At 42.1% G+C, this 20,952-nt stretch overlaps 1 protein-coding gene across 1 annotated transcript in view; it reads right to left on the bottom strand.

Annotated features, from left to right (window-relative positions):
* LOC308307311 (chondroitin sulfate synthase 2-like) overlaps positions 1-19,841 on the bottom strand; it is a 29,995-nt gene extending 10,154 nt beyond the window's left edge. Inside the window, exons 1-3 of the mRNA XM_080752502.1 lie at positions 19,444-19,841; positions 13,363-13,522; positions 11,692-12,096 (exon numbers count right to left, since the gene is read on the bottom strand). Coding sequence (XP_080608628.1) covers positions 11,692-12,096; positions 13,363-13,522; positions 19,444-19,790 — 912 coding nt within the window. The 5' untranslated portion in view covers positions 19,791-19,841. The remainder of the gene's footprint in view (positions 1-11,691; positions 12,097-13,362; positions 13,523-19,443) is intronic.
* Between the last annotated feature and the right edge of the window lie 1,111 nt (positions 19,842-20,952).

Raw genomic sequence — 20,952 nt, 5'->3', positions numbered from 1 at the left:
ATACAAGCTCACAGCGCGGCACCGAGTGCCGCGCTGCGAGCTTGTAGATCTGCTATTTTTGGAAAAAGTCGTGAAAATGAGTGCAAATCTTTGAATATTATGTGTTTTCAAAGCGAACGTTTGTGACTAAAATTTTGCTTCTGGGGGGTCCCTCCCTGGAACTAAATATTTTGAGATGGGGGTCCGTGGCCAAATAAATATCATTTTGGGGGTCCTTCACATGAAAAGGTTTGAGAACCACTGACATAGTAGTCTCTCAAAAACAGACTAGCTGAGCTCCAGTTAAGTGAAAAGGACGCTTTCTTTGACGATGGCTGGCCAGATTGCTGACATAGAAACATAGTTTTTTTCCAAAAATCTTAGAAGGATTCAAAATAGATATAGAATCGGGTGAAAATTCTAATTTTCAAGATTTTTCAAAAATAGCAGATCTACAAGCTCGAAGTGCCGCGCTGCGAGCTTGTATATCTCTATTTGTTCATATTTAAAGCATAAAATATTGCGTCATAATGTGTTCAGGCCTAAATGGGTTAAAAGATATTACAAAATGTCTAATCACTGCGTGGAGCCGGAAGGTCAGTCTGTCTCATTAAGGTTTGCCAACAGCTTGCCATCTTTACAGTAGCACTTGTGAAGCTTCATTTATGACTTGTTGCATGTTTGTTTGTAGACCTTATTAATGATTTAAACCCTCTTTTCTTAGTAAATCAGACCTAAGATAAAACTGTTTATATAGATCAGTCTACACCAGAGTAATCGACTTAGTCAGTTCATGTTGATTCATTGAAATTGAAAAAGTACTATAATCGATTCAAATAATTCTCAATTATTTGATAAACCTACATGAGCAAGAATAAGTCGTTATTGTTTTAAATATCTGTTTCAATACATTTTATTTATTGTCTCTGACTGGTAGAAAGTCCTCATTATGTCCAAAACTGTTACTTATCAGGATTCACATCACATTCAAAAATAGCAAAATTAGCAGATCTACAAGCTCAAAACATGGTGCTTCACACCGTGTTTCAAGCTTGCAGATCTGCAACTTTGATACTTTAGTTTACGAAAGAACACAAAAAGGTTTTGATATGGAGATAAGTTAAATATAGTTTAATTGCCCAGCCGTACTGTACTCCAGATTACCAGACGACCTCTCTTAAAGGAGTAGTTCACCAATTTTCAACCTGTCTTCATATAATAGGTCCTCACTAATGGTCATGATAAAATATCACAATTTTTTTCTACTTAGTCCAAGTCTCCTAGGAGAGCTGTGGGAAGTTCAGAATCCATAGTCTTGTGACATCATCATTTTCCCAAAAAAAAAAATTATCAATATTTTTGAAAAAAAAAAAAAAAGATTTTTATTATCGCGAGAACAATGGCTTCCACTTTAAAATTGCAACTTTTCAGGAATAGAAAGCCTGCAGTTTCTATAAACTGGATTGGCAATCGATGATGTCACAAGACTATGGGTTTCTGACCTGCCCACAGTCCTCCTCTGAAAAAAAAAAAAAAAAAAAAAAAAAAAGAAAAGCTATTTTTAGTGAGGATCAATTATATGAACATAGGTTGAAAAGTTGGTGGAGTGCCCCTTTAACCACTCAGCTACGTTGGTTAGCAATGCGTAGACGTTTCTCACCGGAAATAACCGATTTTCATTTTTCAAGCTTACTAACGCAGCACACAACTCGCATTAATAATCGAGCTATTTTCAGAAGTGCAACGCCGTCGCGCGTCTAAATATAAACCCTGACGTTCCTGGAGTCACATTATCAGCAGTAGATACTGTACATGCCTGTCATTGCTGGGCCTTTCCAGCTAAATAGATGCCTCTGTGTTCTGTTGGCTCTGCAAGCACAGCCAGGGGTGGGATAAATACAACTTAACCCATTTAGATCTGGACATAGGGATGGGACGATATGAAAATGTCATATCACAAATTATTGTGACAAAATAAATCTCGATTTACGATATTATCGTGATAGTCAAAATCCATTATCCTGGGGCGGAAACACTTGCCAAAAAACAGCCGATCTACAAGCTCAAAACGCGTCGTGACGCGACACTTGGTGAGCTTGTAGATAGGCTATAAAAAGGCTGCATCAAGTAAGTATATTATAAATACGTTTTAACAATAGAGGGTTTAAGTGGTACCGGATATGCAGCTCGGCAAATAAAAGGTGAATTGATCCCAGTGCATGACGGAGGACGATATCACGATAAATTAAATCTCCACGATACGATTATCGTGAGTGTTTTTTATCACGATAAACGATAATATCGCTTATCGTCCCATCCCTAGCTGCTTTAAAGAAAAAGTAGCAATACCACAATACAAATGACCTCAAATTATTCAAAATGTGTTCTTATGGGGGGAAATTAGCTGATGTAAATGATCAAAGTAACTACTAACTAAAGTTGTCAAATGTTTTGGAGCGGCAGTATAAAAATGAACATAGGCCTACTCAAGTGAAGTAAAAGCACTTCGAAGTACAGTAGACTACTTGAGTACCGCTACAGTGAAGTGCCAACGGTTTCCAGGGTTTTCTTTTGACTTTTCCCCTACTTTCTTTCTGTGTGTGTGCGCGCGCGTGTGTGTGTGTGTGTGTGTGTGTGTGTGTGTGTGTGTGTGTGTGTGTGTGTCTCTCTCTGCGGGAGTCCTCGTTGCCTGAGGCTCTGATGGCCGTCAAACTCTCTCCTCTCCTCTTTGTTTTTCTCCCTTTTTAACAAGATGGTTTGCAGCGGTAGAACTTAACTACGTACATTTACTCAAGCGTTGTACTACGATTTTGAGGCGCTTTCACTTTACTCCACCTCGGAGTAGGGGTGGGCGATATGGTGATAAGTATCATTGAGACGATACAATGTCTCCACGATTTGCCTTTTCAGAGGTATCGTATATATTGTGATACAATTGAGGTAGCCTTGTAAAACAATCCTGTTTAATCGTTAATACAGAGATTCATTGCAGAATTCAATTTAAACCTCCATTTTGGTCTAAATCAGTAGTTCTCAAACATTAAAATGTCAAGGTCTCCACTTAACTCTGACAGTATACAAATTTCATTTGTATACACTTGACCCTGATGGTCAAGATTCAATTCATCACCAGAGTAAGCATTAGCTCAATGGTTAAGATGCAGGGGCGTCAATTGGGTATGGCAGGGATATGCAGCTGCCATACCCTGGGTCCAGGGGGGAAAATAAAAGTTACTTTTAAATATAAATACATGAATGTCTCTTTGTCTATCTGTGCTGGTTATTATGTTGTTAAAATACAGTAAAATAACTACAAAATCTAAATTTTACAAAATGGTCACTTCAACAAGGTATTATATTTATATTCTCCACATTTCAGCTGCACAGGTACAATGCATTATTGTTAATTGTGGCACATTTACTAACATGCCAAGTTTAGCTGCACTTGAACAACCATTCCAGGCTGCCATATCCAGCCCAAGAAACCGTAGAAACGGGGGGAAAAAAGAAAATGAACTTCTCAAAATAAATGAATCATGCCTGTTGATAAGGTATGGCAACATGACTGGTGTCTTGAAAGCGCGCGAGACACCAGTCACGTTGCCATACCTTAGCTTTTTTATGAACTGACGCCACTGTAAAGATGTCAGAAGTCAGCACTAAACCGGATTCAAATCCGGAGTGGAAGAGGAAAGTTACTTAGTACAGCTTTTAAAGAATATTTTCTCCCACCACAGATGGTTTCCTGCTGTGCCTGGTGCCCACAGGAGAGAAAATGGCAGCGTAGCACGCCGTAGCGCAGACGTTGTGGTAATTTGCGGGCACTCGTGTGCTGTATAATCATGGGCTTTAATTCCACGGTGTCCAAATGTAACCGGTTAGAAATGGGTAAAAGAACTGAGCGTTTTGAAGGGGACTTGTGTGAATAACAAATTGACTTTTTGAGCAGCTTACCAAGCTCTTTAGATTTCAGTGCGTGTGCTGAGTGGGGAGCTCTAAAGTCAAGCGGATCCTATATTGTATTTACTCCCAACTCTGCTGGTGTATTTTTGTCACTGTATATTTGCACATAAGTGAAAAAAAAGTGGCCTCTGCATTTAGCCATCCTGCCACCCTAATAGACATGGTGCGTGTGTGTGTGTGTGTGTGTGTGTGTGTGTGTGTGTGTGTGTGTGTGTGTGTGTGTGTGTGTGCGTGTGTGTGTGTGTGTGTACGCGAGCCAGGGCAGGGACCACCTTTACATTGGCCCAAATATCAAGTAATACTCTTCAGTTACAGACAGTGCTTATATCAATCGTTGCAAAGTAATTTACACTAACACACATGTAAGCTAAACACTTCACTAATGACATCTTTTTAAAAAAACATTAACCACTTCACTCACTATATGAAGGCTACCCAATTTATTACGGCTAAAAAAGTTATTAATGTTCATTATATTTTGACACTTGCTTTGGCAATGTACGTTTTACATGTGTTTTTCTCATGTCAATAATATTCTTTGAATTGAATTGAAAAGTGACTGATCCCCGGCCCAGGTCATACCAAAGGCTCTAAAAATGGGACCCGATGCCTCCCTGCTTGACACTCAACATCAAGGGTAAGTGACATACGTACTAGCGTCATGTCCAGGGGGTGTACTCGTACATCAAGCTGCCTCACGGCACGCTACATAAAACAGAAGATAGGCTCCTGCCTATGAGCCACAAGGCTTAACCCATTTAGGCCTAGAATTATTGAATGCTTTAACCAGTGAAAAATAGCAGAGACACAAGCTCACAGCGCGCTGCGAGCTTGTAGATCTGCTATTTTTGAAAAAGTCGTGAAAATGTGTGAAAATCTTTGAATATATGTATTTTTAAATGAACGTCTCACGTAACTCAAATTTTGCTTCTGGGTGGTCCCTGGAACTAAATATTTTGAGATGGGAGTCCGTGGCCAAATAAATATCATTTTGGGGGTCCTTCACATGAAAAGGTTTCAGAACCACTGACATAGTAGTCTCCCAAGTTCAGACTAACTGAGCTCCGGTTAAGTGAAAAGGACCTTTTCTTTGACGATGGCTAACCAGATTGCTGACATAGAAACATGAAGGATTCAAAAGACACTTATAGAATTGGGTCAAAATTCAAATTTTCACGATTTTTCAAAAATAGCAGATCTAGAAGCTCGCATCGCGGCACTCGGTGCCGCGCTGTGAGCTTGTATATCTGCTATTTTTCAATAGTTAAAGCATAAAATAACTAGAAGCAGTGCTCTTCCGAGCACAGGTCTCCACCAGGCCAGGCGTCCTGGTGGTGCTATAATAGGCCAATGTAAAAAGGGTGGCATGTGTTCTTCACCAATCTTAGACCTTTCATGGCGCCACCATGAGGCTGATTTGAACATGTTGTAGTGTAATTTTGCATGCTGTGTTTGATTTGAGGCATTTTGTTCGAAACGGATCAATCCTGCAAAGTTTGGAGGCCAATCTTAGCCAATCAGGATGGAATATTTAATATGGGACAGATCCGTCTTGATCATATGACTGTAGAGATACTGTGTGTACTGATTTGTGTTAATTTTGGGTAAAATCTGAATGAGTAATATCCAAAAATGTGTCTTACATGTCGGCCTCCTGGTGGCGCTATAAAAGGCTGATGTGAAAAATGCAAGGAAAGAATTTTTCCTTGGCCTATAGGGAGTGCGCTTGCAAAGTTTGAAACTGATCGGTGGAGTTATAGGTAAAACCACCAATTGGCCTGTTATAGCGCCACCATGAGGCTGATTCCAAAAATTTAAGTGGCATTTCTTCCTCGGCCTAGTGGGAACGTGTGTACGCGATTTCATGTTAATTGCACTCTGCATTTGTGATTTGAGGCATTTTGTCCAAAACGGACCAATCTTACAAACTTTGAAAGCCAATCTCAGCCAATCAGGATGGAATATGGACAATCAGATAGATCCATGTCGATCACATGACTGTAGAGATACTGTCTACTGATTTTTTGGATTTTTGGAAAAAAAATCTGTAGGAGTAGTGTACAGAAATGTGTTTTGCAAACATCGGCCTCATGGTGGCGCTATAACAGGCCCATTTGAAAAATGTGGGGCAGAGGTTCTGAATTGGCATCCAGGGAGTGTGTGTGCTTATTTTGGCAGCGACCGGGCCAACGGCGCCGGAGATTAGCTGGTAACAAACTCGGAGGACGGACGGACGGACGCACGCACGGACGGACAGGGGCGAAAACATACTCTCCCCCTGCCTTCGGCTGGTGGAGACAATAATACACAATACTGTGTACCCGTTCTGAATGGGTTAAGGCTCATTCATACTCCAGAGAAGGTGAAGAGCGGTTCACTCTCACTTCACCCTAGTATATGACTTTAGAACACTACACTGTGGTGAAATGCTCTTCACCATCTCTGGAATGAGCCTTTACTATGAACCTTTCATATAATATTGATCAGGGCCTAACATTAGATGGCTCAGGGGCCACTCAGCAAAATATTAAAAGGCCACAAGCTAAAAATGACGGCCCTATTTTGGACGTTTAGACAATGATTTTTGTGACACGTTACATGACTAATCTAGAAAGTAAGGAAACACACAGAGAACAGACACATTTCCATCTATAAGGCCAAACCTCATTGAACGAAAAGATTTTCATGGAATGATTAATGATGAAATTAAGGTTTTTCTTCTTTGGAACAAATATTTAAAAAAAAAAAGTCTTGTATAAAACAAGACAAAACATAGTTTCCTAGTAGTTTCGGAGAGTAACTGAAAAATGACATCAGAAAGTATTTGTCCACACTGAAAGTAGACATAATATATTTGTATTGGCATTACCATGCTGCAGGGGCCGCATGTGGCCCGCGGGCTGCAGGTTGAATAGCGCTGTTATAGATAGAACCCGACTGGAGAATAAATAGAACGACAGCGACTGAACGCATCCTTATCCTACACAGGATGGTGCCTTTACCTGAGCCAGTAGTGGTAGGTAGTAGATGGTCTTTCTCAGAGCCTCTTGACCTCATCACATGCTAATGTCATTACGGGAGGTGTAGGGCATGTTGAGTCCACAAGGGATTTATTTTCACACCCTGACCCTACCTGAACTCACCTGGGCCAGATTATCCACTCATAACAGCTGCCTTTTACTGCCGTGACAAGACACACGTACTGCTCTGTAATCACCGGTGGAAGAAGTATAGCTACTCGGATGTCTTTTCTAAACCCATTCAGACCCGAGGCAGACTCTAAAAACACGGCTTCTAAAACCTTAACCTAAGTTTTAGGAAAAACTAAAAACAAAAGAAAAACAAAAACACGAAAATAGCCAATCTGCGCAAAAAGCTCACACCGCCTCTCGATGCTTGTAGATCTGCTATATTCACTACTTTTGTACGACAGTATTGTGTGAGGTAGGGCTTTAACACATTTACTGCCATTTAAATATGCCTTCTTTGGGATCTCCCTGCCATAAGTCTCCATAGACTTCCATGTAATTTATAGTGCACAGATCATGCACGCCCATGCACAGATCATGCACCATGTTTGTGCAGGCTGTTCAGAGCTTTCAAACAAAAAAAATCAGATTGGAAATCCGTTCAGGCATTCTTGAGAAAATAGCCATTATGTTTTACATGTTATGTAAGCAAAGATGGCTGCCCTGTATGAAAGATGGGGTTGTATGGGGGTGGAACATGCAAAATCGCGATTGAAATCATGTTTACTAGATTTAACTCATACAGTGCCAAACGACTTTCAGATCAACTTTCTCACTATGGACTTCCCTGCCAGACGACTTTTGGCGACTTTTACTTAGAAAAAAAACATTTTTTTTTTTTTTTTTTTATTATTATTATTTTTTTTTTTTTTTATTTTTTTTTTTTATTTTTTTTTATTTTTTTTTTACCCCATTAAATCTAGTAAACATGCATGTTCCACCCCCCATACAACCCCATCTTTCATACAGGGCAGCCATCTTTGCTTTCATAATGTAAAACATAATGGCTATTATCTCAAGAATGCCTGAACGGATTTCCAATCTCTTTTTTTTTGTTTGAAAGCTGTGAACAGCCTGCACAAACATGGTGCATGATCTGTGCATGGGCGTGCATGATCTGTGCACTATAAATTACATGGAAGTCTATGTAGATTTTCTGGCAATAATGCCACTCGAGGGCATATTTAATTGGCAGTAACTGAGTTTTTAATGGGGTCCAAAAATAATTTTTCAAAAAAATAATAATAATAATAATTTTTCAACCTCTGTCTATAATACGGAAGTCAGAGCTGTCTCAGCTCTGTCACTACAGTGTTAACAGCTGGGATGCCATAGTTTTGTCATAACTTGAGTAGATTAACCATTTAGACCTAGAATTATTGAATGCTTTAACTATTGAAAACGATTTTTGAAAAGGTCTTTGAATATATCTATTTAAAAGCGAACATTTGTAACTCAAATATTTGTTTCTGGGGGGGTCCCTGGAACAACATATTTTGAGATGAGAGTCCGTGGCCAAATACCTGTAATTTTGGGGGTCCTCTTGCGAGCTTCTAGATCAGCTATTTTTGCCTAAAGTAAACTCAGAATATGTTCAAGTGGTTAATATAAAAAAGAAGAAAAAAGCTTCCTATCACTCAAAGATTTGGAGGACCCCCTGTAGTAACTCCGAGGACCCCCTGTTGAAGACCTCTGTACTACAGTACATAACTATAACATAGCTTGAATTCAATTTATATTGCGCTTTTCATGAACCCAATGACGCTTTACATCAAGACCAACCAACAACCAACAAACAACCAAAGAAAACAACTGCTATATGCCATAAGCCTGAGAGAACAGGCTGATATTTCCAATAGAACTCGTACATCTACAGTAGCTGGAGGACGGCGGTCGTCCCTACAATTACATTGATAAATGCAGACCTTCATGAGTCCGCGGCCAAAATACATAACCAATTTGGGAGTCCTCCTTGACATGAAAATGTTTGAGAACTATAGATTGATCTACAGTATTTATCTACAGTATCTATGGACCTCTGTACCAACCACTCAAGCCTCAGTTATCTCCTATGTGATTATACACACATAGGTGAAATTTGTCCTCTGCATTTTCCCATCCTATAAGAACTAGGAGCTATGAGCAGCCATCGGAGTGGCGCTCAAAAAGCCACTCAGCCTCAGCCCCCCCCCCCCCCCCCCCCCCCCCGGCTGAGTGGGTACCACCCAGGGCTGGAATTTCATGGAGGCCATAGGAATTTCATGGAGGCTATGATTTGAAGGCCATGGCTGCCGTTGGCCCTCAGTTTGGCCTTGTGCCCCTCAAACCAAAGGCAACACTTTCTCCTCTTTCTCTTTCTTGTCAATATGAAGACAGTAGATGAAATCTTAACTCCATCCAGTCTCCATCTTTAAACCAATCCAGTGACTTTGATTGGTGCTGGGCTGAGCATGGATCAGATTGTAAATACCATTATTAGTCCAGTAAAAATAAAGCTGAGGTTGGAAAAAAATGTGTTATTTAGTTTTTCAACTGATTCTGACAGGAAATTAGGTCTACTAGCCAGGATAAAAAATCTACCATAATCTGCTCACTGCAAATACCCACAGTGGCCAAATCAAGTTGGGCTCCCATCGACTTTCTATACAGGAGGAAAATACCCAGAAAAAAAAATCTGCTTTAAGTAGGATGTGAGGGGTCTAACTAGGGGTTTGTCATGATGCTGAATCCATTGCAAGCATTTGTTTTGCACAAAAAACATTCATTGGCCCCAGAAAACGCCCACAAAACTGATGGAAAGTGATGACTCATCACTTTTCATCACTAAACCATCATTTTCTGGGGCCATTTTTAGCCCAAGGAATGTTTTTTGTGCAAAACAAATGCTTGCAATGGATTCAGCATCATGACAAACCCCTAGTTAGACCCCTCACATCCTACTTAAAGCAGATTTTTTTCTGGGTATTTTCCTCCTGTATAGAAAGTCGATGGGAGCCCAACTTAATTTGGCCACTGTGGGTATTTGCAGTGAGCAGATTATGGTAGATTTTTTATCCTGGCTAGTAGACCTAATTTCCTGTCAGAATCAGTTGAGAAACTAAATAACACAATTTTTTCCAACCTGAGTGGACTTTTTTCCTAGAATTACTAGACTATATGTACTGTATCTATTTGACCAGATCAGGTTATCATCCCTAACCTAAAATTCAACAAATTCTTTCAATGGACTAAAATCGTGTTTTATTTGATGGCCTTCCTGCCCTGGCATTTGGCCTTTGTGCCCTCAGAAATGAGTCATGTTTCCATAAACGTATTCGAATTTAGGAAGCGAATTATCAGAAATGCGAATTTAGCCTGTTCCCATTAAACTGATGAAATGTGATTCTTGGGAGATCCTGCCTGGGTCCGTCTGACCAACCTGCTGTAAATACTTCCCGCGGGCTTGCCATGCACACAATGCACAGAGCTGGGATGGGGCTGATTTTTTCAGACTGAATCCGAGACGTGAGCACTGCTGTGACCGTCTCACTGCACACTCATCCTGCAGCGTTGCGGTTGCGAGCTGCTGTGAGCTTGTAGATCGGCCACTTTTGGCACGCAACACAGTGTGATGATGAAGGATTTACTTGGATGATGTGACGGACGAGGCTTGCACACAACAGAGCCTTAAAGTTATACCATGTAACTTTTTTTATAAAACAAATCTTAAAAATTGTCCCAACTGTTAAATCGCTAAAGTTTTAGAACACCCACTCCGTTATTTTCAGCTTCTGAAGCCTCCTCTTTATATGTTTTCTATGAGCCGTGAGGGGGGGAGAATTTCGCGGCAAAATTGCGTCATCATACATACAGGCCAATCACAGCGAGGGTTATACACTGCCGGCCAATCACAGCGCATCTTGAAGTGGGGTCGCTATCACAATACGGCGGCCATATTTGTAGGCGCCCGTGTAGCTTGCCTCAACATAACAACAGCATTTACTCGGCGAAGGAGTCCGTTTCTCCGGAATGCCTGAACGCACAGGAATCAGGGACCCCTCTAAAGATAGATCGCGGCGAGGTGGAGGCAGACGCGGGGGTGGTCCGCGGCGAAAAACGGCCGAAAGACGCGGACGCGACCGCGGTTTGCTATAGAGCTACTGACCTCTAGGTGAGCAACTTACACAGGATAACTTTAAAATAAACATCCAATGCAAGGTACAGTAGTAGGGAACACGGCGCTAACAACTTGGTAGCTCCCTTCAGCCAAATCGATATCATGCAAGTTCAATGCATTTTCATTCAAAACGTATTCGCGTATTCGTTTTGTCAAACGGCTTCTGCTGTGCACCAGAGCAGGGAGAGGAGAGGCTAGAAAGGGAGGGGAGGGAGGGGTCGGTTTGACAAGTAAGGGTGCCTGTGAGGTCAAAACAGCGGTTTGGTTGGTCTCAGGACGTTGTGTAAACACAATCCAATAAAAAAATACTAACTTTGTAGCTGAAGAAATAACCGCACTAGTATAAAGTCTATCTACTCTGTTAGTTATGAGAGGGCCTGCGAAATCTAGCAACAGGGGCAGCCGAAATCTAGCAACAGGGGCAGCTATGAAAAACATTGAATAAAGCAGGTATAAAGGGGTATGATAAAAGACAGATTTAACCCTATATGTGTTTTGGTCTGGATGACTCCTTTAAAATGACGAAAATTCCAGGCCTGGTACCACCCGTTTTCAAAAGCTCACCTCGTGTTCCTCGACGCAGTTGGTGTCGGCGTAGTCGATGATGCAGCGGCCCAGCCACTCGTCCGGCCGGCCGCTCAGGATGTCGTTGCGGCAGCTCTCCAGGAAGGGCCGCAGGCGCAGCAGCAGCGCCCGCGACAGCAGGTAGCCGAAGCCCCCGTGGCAGTAGCGTCCCTCCGTCTCGCCGCCGATGAACTCCTCGGGCACGCCCATGTACAGCTCCTTCTCCATGCTCAGGTGGCCCACCAGGGCCTTGATGCGGTCAGCCTCCGTGTACGTGTCGTCCTGGACCAGGTAGAACCAGTCGAACTCGTCCACGTAGTGCTCCAGCACGTACTTGACCGTCTGGAACATGTTCCAGACCAGCCTCTCGTCGCCGTGCGTCACCACGAACATGCCGTGGGGAACCTGGACAGATGGGAGGGATTAGAGAGAGAGAAATCAGTCACCCAGAGGCGGCACAGCAGTCAGGGCAGATGCACAGGGACGTACGTGCAGAGAATGTTAGAGAGGCAGGGACTGAAATATCTAAAAGGGCCTTTTAGGTGGAAATATTGAAAATAGCAGTGGTCGGCTATTTTCTGTACTTATTCATGGTCTGGAGAGGGCACTTTTTACAGATGTCATCAATATTACCCGTAATTGCCGGACTATAAGCCGTGGCTTTTTTCCCATGTTTTGAACCCTGCGGCTTATACAAAGGTGCGTCTTATATAACGATACAGCTAGCGGCCAGTTTCTTAGTTTTACAATGGTCTTTAACAAGGATTTATATATCGATTTATACAGCTCCACCAGGGGCCACCAGGGGCGCTCTAGCAGGAAGCAAGAAGGACCCCTGCGGCTTATAGTCAGGTGCGGCTTATATATGTAAAGATTTGTTTTCTTTTTTAAATTTAGCTGGTGCGGCTTATATTCAGGTGCGGCTTACAGTCCAGCAATTACGGTAATGATGCCCTGTTAGATCCCTGTGACGCCAGGGGGGGAACAAATCCCTTTTATAACCATATATGGAGATATGGAGAGCCTTGTGATGCCAGGGGAACAAATCACTTTTATGCCCATATATGGAGATCCCTGATGTCCACATCACTGTGGCGCTCTTGTTGCCCTGAGGCGCCTTACTAGTACTTATAGTACTACTTATCAAAGCAGTACTGAATAAAAAAGTTACCCTAACCAAATAAGTGTCCATAACAGTCATAATAAGTGTCTTGCCGTTATCTCGTCATAACACAAGTAATAGAGGCACGGTGGCGCAGTGGTTAGCACTTCGCCTCACAGCTCGAAGGTCCTGGGTTCGATTCCCGCCAGGGGAAGCTGTGGGCGCTGGGGGCGTGTTCCTCCACCCGCGTCATCAGCGCCCACACCCTAGGTGGGGTTGGCGATAGGGCCTTTCTGTGGTGAGTTTGCATGTTCTCCCCGTGTCTCCTTGGGCATAGGCCCTCACACAAAAACATGCAGTAGTCCTGGTTTCTATACTACCTCCCCCTAGCCAGCTGGGTGCTCCCCAATGTCCCCTGGCGCGGCAGGGGGAGAGCGGAAACCAGGACTACAGGTTAGGTAGTCACCGGGTGAGAAAAATGGGTTACAAAAAATGTGGGATAAAAAACATAAAAAAAAAAAAAAGAACACAAGTAATAATACTTAAATAATACTAGAGCAGAGCCAAACCTTGCGGCTGCGCGTGCCCGTGAAGAAGACCACGGTGTCCAGGTGGTGGCCGATGGTGCGGTTGACGGCCACGCCCAGCGTGTTGATGGTGGCCTTGGAGGTGAGGACGCCGGCGAAGAGACGCTCCCGGATGCCCAGCTCCGTGCTGATGTACTTTGCCCTGTTGGAGAAAAAAAGAAGCACCAAACAGGTTTTTGATGTGTCAGCAGCTGCCGGTAAAAGTGACACTTCCAAAAGGCATGCAACAGCTTGTGTGTTACATTGCCAGGGCAGTGACATTTTAAGATTAATTGTCACGATTAACGATTGAATTGTGTTTTTGGTAGTGCACATTGGAACATAATGACCAGTAAGACTCCCTAATCGGGAGATAAGCGACCGTCAGGTCGCAGGCACAAACTTTAGAAGGCAGTGGTAGCCAATCAGGAGGGAAAAAGGGGAATGGGACAGATCCATGTTGATGACATGACTTTAGAGATACTGTTTACCACTTTGCGTGATTTTAGGGCAAAATCTGTAGGAGCAGTGTCCAAAAAAGTGTTTTGCAAGAACCGGCCTCATGGTGGCGCTAGAAGAGGGGCATGAATGAGGGGGTTGGTTTGGCACCCAAGGAGTGTGTGTGCAAAGTTTGGCATGGATAGGGGCAACGGTGGCAGAGATATGAGTAGGGGAAAAGTGTGACGTGACGGACAGACTGACAGACAGACTGACTGACAGCCGGCGGCGGTTTTGATAGTAACTGCGACCTGACGGTCGCAATTAAAAATTACATTTCTGTTTGCCGTTTAGGCTTTGTAAACAGACATTCCACAGCGCTGATATGACACATAACTTGAATACCACACAAAACAAATGGCTGACATATTCAATAATTGAATACCTTCAAACACATTTTAAAAATAGCGGAAATAGACAACCAACAAAGCTCACAAGAGAGTATGCAATAATTGCGACAGGCCTAAGAACTACCGGTAAATGACACAACGGGCTTGCATGATTCATACCTGCCATCACAGATATGGAGGTGGAGGCCAGACCTCATAGTATATTTTTTGCCCGCTGTGGCATGCATGGCATGGCTTGTTCTGAAGCCTAGTAATATAGAAAGTATGTTAAGGGAAAAGGGGTAATGTTTGGAAGTCGGCTGTTTGCATTGGACAGACTCCAAGCCTAACCATAGCATGGCCGTACTAAAGGGCACAAAGCTCCATCTTGTGTCAGAAGAGCAGTGAGCCCTGGGGTGGAAAAGTAAACATGCAAATACCGGTGGCGATCTAATGAAACCCTTAGAGGATTAATCACTCATGTAATATTGTTTTACTTGCCATTAAAAGCTTATAATAATTAATTACATTATGTTATGTTATATATATATCAACTACTAGCTGATGTGAGGCTGTTCCAAATAAGGACTATATAGGGCTAATTCCTCAAATTATGAGCCAACTCACCACTTAAAGGAGTATTTCACCCCCAAAATGACTTTTCTTCTATTGATTACTCAAGCCATGGAGTCTTGAGTTCATATATGTATAATATTTTTTGGTATTTGTCACATTCCTAAGACAATAATTAGATTACAATAAATGTACCCCCATTGATTCCGGATGGGGACCCGAATGCATTTGGGTCCCCATCCGGAATAACATTTTTGTCTTGTGACAAACACAAAAAAATATTATGGAACTCAATATTTCATGGCATGAGTAATCAATAGAAAAAAAGTCATTTTGGTGGTGAACTACTCCTTTAAACCCTAGTCTAGACTTTGTAAACTGGACCAGTTTGCAGCACTGTAGTTTGACTGCTGTCTACACCAAATCTCATTTGCAAAAGATTTCCGATCTAGGCTACAAGGTCAAAACGTGTTGCGTTGCGCCACGTTTTGAGCTTGTAGATTTTGGCGAATGGTTACCCCCCAGTATACAGATGCTGAGGTTCAAGTGGTTAAGGGGTCAATGGTTTTTGCACATAAGTCAAAAACACTATAAATTGTTGAAAATGGTGACAGTTTCTCCAAAAAAGAAAATATACTTGGCCATGGACCAGCGAGCACGCATTCCATGCTGTTCTGCAAGTCTAAAACCAAGTGTTAAGTTAGTTGACAAGAATAAAGGACTAAGATTTTGATATTTAGTCTAGACTAAAGACTAGACTAAGACTAAACAATGTCAGATGACTAAAATAGGACTAAAACTAAATGGTGTGTTATTCAAAGGACTAAGACTAAATGATAATTTGACGACCATTCAAGATAAGATCACGGTGTTTGTTACGATAAACGTCAGTAATTAACCAGGCCATAAAAAAACGAAATAAGCCATAAAAAGACGTAAGATTGAGGATCACAATTTGTCTTGGTTACTACAATGTCAAGGAGCCAAAAGCAACAGATGTTGTACTGCAGAGTTCCCCAATTTGTTTTCCCCAAGGGCCGAATTATGTCTAGGGTACCAAGCCGAGGGCCACAACATTGCAGGGGGCGACGGTGGTGTTCCCTCTACTCTAGCGACAGTTCGGTTTTCGTCGTTGTCGGGAGAAATTCTTGTATGTCCAAAACCGTTCATTTTGAATTTATAATTTTTTAAATGATTTAAACTAGTGAAAACATCCGATCTACAAGCACACAACGCCTCGCGGTGCGAGGCGTTGTGTGCTTGTAGATCTGCTGTTTTCACTACTTTTGTTGTATGATTTGCGAAAGAACGTACAAATTTGGAGATACGAGATTTCCAGCCGACAACGACGATATACTGTACTAGTGTTGTTGCTGCGCGGGCCGCAAATGGCCCGCGGGCCGCCTATTGGGGAACCCTGTTGTACTGTATTGTATACTGACTTTCATCCAATCAAGTCAGTATACTTGGTGGGATGTCAAGGAGCCAAAACCAACACTGTATACTTACTTGATGGGATGATGGGATCACATAACAAATACAATCTTGAAACGTAAAGGAGTAGTTCACCCTATCGATTACTCACCCCATGGAGACTTCGGAATTCAATAATATTTTTTAGTTTTTGTTGCATTCCTAAGCCAATAATATGATTATAATAAATGTGCCCCCATTGATTCCGGATGGAGATCCAAATTCATGTTGGTCTACATCCGGAATCAATCAATGGGGGCAAAGCTATTATTATCACATTATTGGCTTAGGAATGCGACAAACTTTTTAATCTCCATGGTCGTGAATAATCGATAGAAGAAAAGGTCATTTGGGGGGGTGAACTACTCCTTTAAGCAGTACTATACACAGTATGCTGAAAAATCTGTTTTAGAAAATATGTACAAGCTCATAACACTTCACAATGAGACGTTTTGTGAGCTTGCAGATCTGTTGTTTTTGAAAGATCTTGAAATATGTGAAACCATTCGAATAATTTAGAAAAATGTTTTCCTCTGGGGGTCCATCCCTTGCACAGAGGTCTGCTGCAGCCAAATAAATACAGGTTAAATGTGGGGGTCCCAGAGTTGTTTCTGCAAACTCTGAGAAGCAGTGGTTTAGTGCATAATATTAGGTTGAATTTTGACCCCAGGGGGTAAAAACACAACCTGTGGGGGTTCTAGACAGGAATGTGGAGTAATCGAGCTAATTGGTAGGCCGTTGTCATGGAAACCCCAACGCTCTCCCCCCTCCCCCTCCCAGTTATTTTCAACCAGGCAACACATGATGAAGAAATCATCAGAAGACAGTAATGATGGTGGGTCAGCTTTTATGGGTCACGAGTCACGACTCAAGTAAAAATCCAATTTTCTTGTCCTAGATTAAGAAGAATATATATTTTTCAAAAGACATTTTAGAAACAAACACGTCTCAGAAATTCCATTAACTAAAAAAAGAAAACAAATTGAGTAGTGAAAATAGTCGATCTACAAGCTTGCAGATCTGCTATTTTCACTAGTTTGGGTCCCGGGCAATCTCTCTTTTTGGGTCTCGAGCTAAAAGGTTTGGGAACCACTCACTGCAGTGGTTCCAAAAAACCTTTTCATTTCAAGGACACAAGTCAGAGAGGCAACCAAGCGTTTGCCAACGAACCTAAACACAACAACGGTGGGGGAGAGTGCAAATGGAACCAAAGGGTCCATTTGGAACGTGGGAGTCGCCGAGTCGGACAGTCCAAAGTAAAAAAAGGGTCAATTTCGAACCCCTTCCTTTGGGGTTAAACCCTACTTTTGTGGGATTTGTTGTCATTTTCCAAATTGCCATAACCACATTATTGCAGCCCACGAACCTTGGACAAGATTGATATTCAACAACAACAAAACTAAGATAAATGATTATTAATAATAGCCCAAATGTGTGGCTTGGGATGAGAATGAGATTGTTGCTGTGTTCAAAGCCTCCCTCAAAACCCACCTCTTTAGACTTGCTTTCCCTTCCTAACTCTACTCTCCCTCTCAGCTATTTTAAATTTGTTCCGTGTCCTTTTTTAGCCTTTTAACATTTTAATTATTTTCTTAATAACGTTTTACTTTTATTTTGTTCTGTAAACAGACTTTGAGTAGGCCTACCTAGAAAAGCGTTTGATGTATTATTATTGTTATTATTATTACATGGGCTATTGTTAGATTATGGGCTATTGTCAGATAATGGGCTATTATGGCCTAATTTATCAGCATAAAACCACATTGAGAGACAAAAGTCTCTTTTACAAGTCTGAACTGGCCAAGAGGCATAGATATTACTATTGTGACATTATAAACCAAATATTACATGATGTCGGGCAAAAATCATGCCATGATATCTAAGTGATTAAGTGTACGTATTTATTTCTCTACCCCGCCTTCTCTACTCGTTTATGATGTATTATGTTTATAATGAGGTTTTAGCATTGTATTATGTGTTTGTTTCCATGAATTGATTACCCAGGACTCCAATGGAAACAAGCCATACTATGCTTTCTTGGAAAAAAATCTTTTAAGCAGACCTTGTTATACAGTACTTATCTGATTGATTGATTCTCAATCAATTACATTGTCCCTGCAAACTGTAAACAAAGTATTCAATCAAAAAGTGTTGTTCCCCTGCCTTACCGAAAGAAGAAAAAAGTTTTGGGGGACTTTGACTTGCAATGCAAATGGCAACCAATATAACACAACATAATAGCTCGGCCAGTGGTTCTCAAAGTGGATTCCAGGGACTCTGTGGGTTCCTTTATGGGGGTCTAAATTGACCCATACAAGTCTGTAACTCTGACAGTGTACAAATGGAACCAAATGAACCCTGATGGGTCCATTTGGTTCCATTTGTACACTGACAGAGTTAAGGGGAGACCTTGAAATGTGAAAGTTTGAGAAACACTGGGCTAGGCTGTCTAACGTCTACCGAGACAGCATAAACCAGACATGTCATACATCTAGTAGGTAGGCATAGTTTTACTGAGGTTAGGGTTAGGTTTAGGCATAGTATTTTTCACCAGGTTAACATCACCAGATTCTGACTATAATGGGATGTAGGCACAATGAGATTTCGGACCAATGAATGCCATGGCAACCGTTCCACTGCTGTCTTACCTAAAAGGTTTCTTGGGACTGTCTACTTGTAACTAGATCACTAGCATCACTAGCATCCTTTAAAATTGCCCTGAAAAACCACTTACAGGCAGCAGCCGTTCGCAACTGGTAAAAAAGACTTACTGTTTTCTTTTTCTTTACATATAGAGTACTGTGTTCTATTTGTCTGTCATTCAATGTTATATGAGATACTTTAATGGTTTCCAGTGGAAATAAGCTTAGTCTTTTCATGGTCTCCTTTTAGTAGACCTTGTACCAATGAACTGTACCGTCATGAAACTGTACCTTTTCCTATGCAAACTTCTAATAAAGTCTTCAATCAATCAATCAATAACTCTGACAGTGTACAAATGGAACCAAATGAACCCTAACGGGTCCATTTGGTTCCATTTGTACACTGACAGAGTTAAGGGGATACCTTGAAATGTGAAAGTTTGAGAAACACTGGGCTAGGCTGTCTAATCACTCTAATGTCTACTGTGACAGCATAAACCAGACGTGACAAGACATTACATTACAAATTAGGGCAAAAGTGCTGTTGTTCCAACTGCCGTCTGTCTTACCTAAAAAGTTTCTTGGGACTTTGCTGGACTTGCTTGTAGGGGACGATCCTGGGCTGGAAGTCCTCCTCCTCGGAGTCGGGACGGACGACATCGTTGTTGTTGTTGCTGCCCGCCGTGGAGGCTATGGAGTTGGGTCTCCGGGCTCCCTTCAGTGCGGCGGAGGAGGACAGAGGAGTCAGATGATCGTCGGCGGAGCCCGAGGAGGAGGAGGACGACTTGGCGTCGAGGAAGCACGCAGTCTCCTCCACCCAGTTGACGCTCAGCAGGCTGAGCGTGAAGCCCAGCGAAATGCCGATAATCACCGGGCCGACGGGCCTCAGCAGCGACACCAGCACGGAGAACCTCATTTTTTTTAGCCCAGCGCGTCGCCACAACAAGAAGAAGGGAAAAAAAGACTATTAAGTAAAGGGAGAAGGAGAAGGAGGAGAAGAAGAAGGAGCCGTCTGTCTATAAGAACAACAACAACAGCCGCGGCTCTGCTGCTGAAGTGAGCGTGAAAGTCAAAGATTCAGAATGACTGCATACAAAGTAGCGATGTGATGATGCTTTGCTTCGGCCGCTGTCTTTCTTTCTAACTACATTTAATGCACTGATTGTTACGTGTCAGTAAAGAGTCTGCGTCTGGCTCCTCCTCCTGAGACCCCTCCCTCTCCTCCTCCCTCTCCTCCTCCTCTTCTGGGTTGCCAGGTTTTGCCGGAGAATCGGAGATACAAGCAACTCTATGCAGTGGTGTGTTCTAGACTTTTTTTTTTTTTTTTTTTTTTTTTTTTTGAGGGCTTGCCTTGACATCTAGACCTACTGCGCATACAGTATAGAACAGAGCTGCTACCTTTAAATGCATTTTGAGAAGAAATAATACTGCTATTTGTTCCAAAAGCTCTATAGGGTGTGCCAAATGTAGTTCTAAGAGCGGCCATTTCTTGGGTAAACACAGCCTTACACAGGTGTTCTGATTAGACTATAGCATTAGTTCTATGCAATCAAACAATTGAAACACCTGTGTTTTGACCCAAGAAATGGCCGCTAAGGACTACAATGACGTAGCCGCTGGCACACACTATACCCTGTAGCCTATATAACATGTCAAAATGCGACATAGCTCTGTTTATACAATGCTGTACCCCCTCCTATCAAATACGCTACTTTGAAAGGTTCACGAGGGCAGACACTATTCATATATTTTTTTCCGACAGCAGACGACCGTATATGTGCGTTACAGGTAGAACACAGCACTGGGTCTATGAAGACAAGTCCAAAAGAAGCGACTACTAGATCATAGCGGCCCCTATTTTGAAGCTCTTGTACGCCAAGTCTTATGACTTAAATTAAGGTGTAGAGGCGTGACCAATGGGCAGTTCTCGCTAATTCTACGTGTTATTATTTTGACTAAGGTTAAGGTTTAGGCATATTGGTTAACATTCACCAGGTGACATTCACCAGGTTAGCATTCACCAGCATCGTCAGGTTAGCATTTCACCAGGTTAACATTCACCCGCGTCGAACAAATGG

This window comes from Nannobrachium achirus (genome assembly GCF_963921795.1).
Source record: "Nannobrachium achirus genome assembly, chromosome: 22".
In the NCBI taxonomy this organism is placed as follows: domain Eukaryota; kingdom Metazoa; phylum Chordata; class Actinopteri; order Myctophiformes; family Myctophidae; genus Nannobrachium; species Nannobrachium achirus.
The sequence above is the reverse complement of the archived record's forward strand: the minus strand, read 5'-3'. Positions and strand labels throughout refer to the sequence as shown.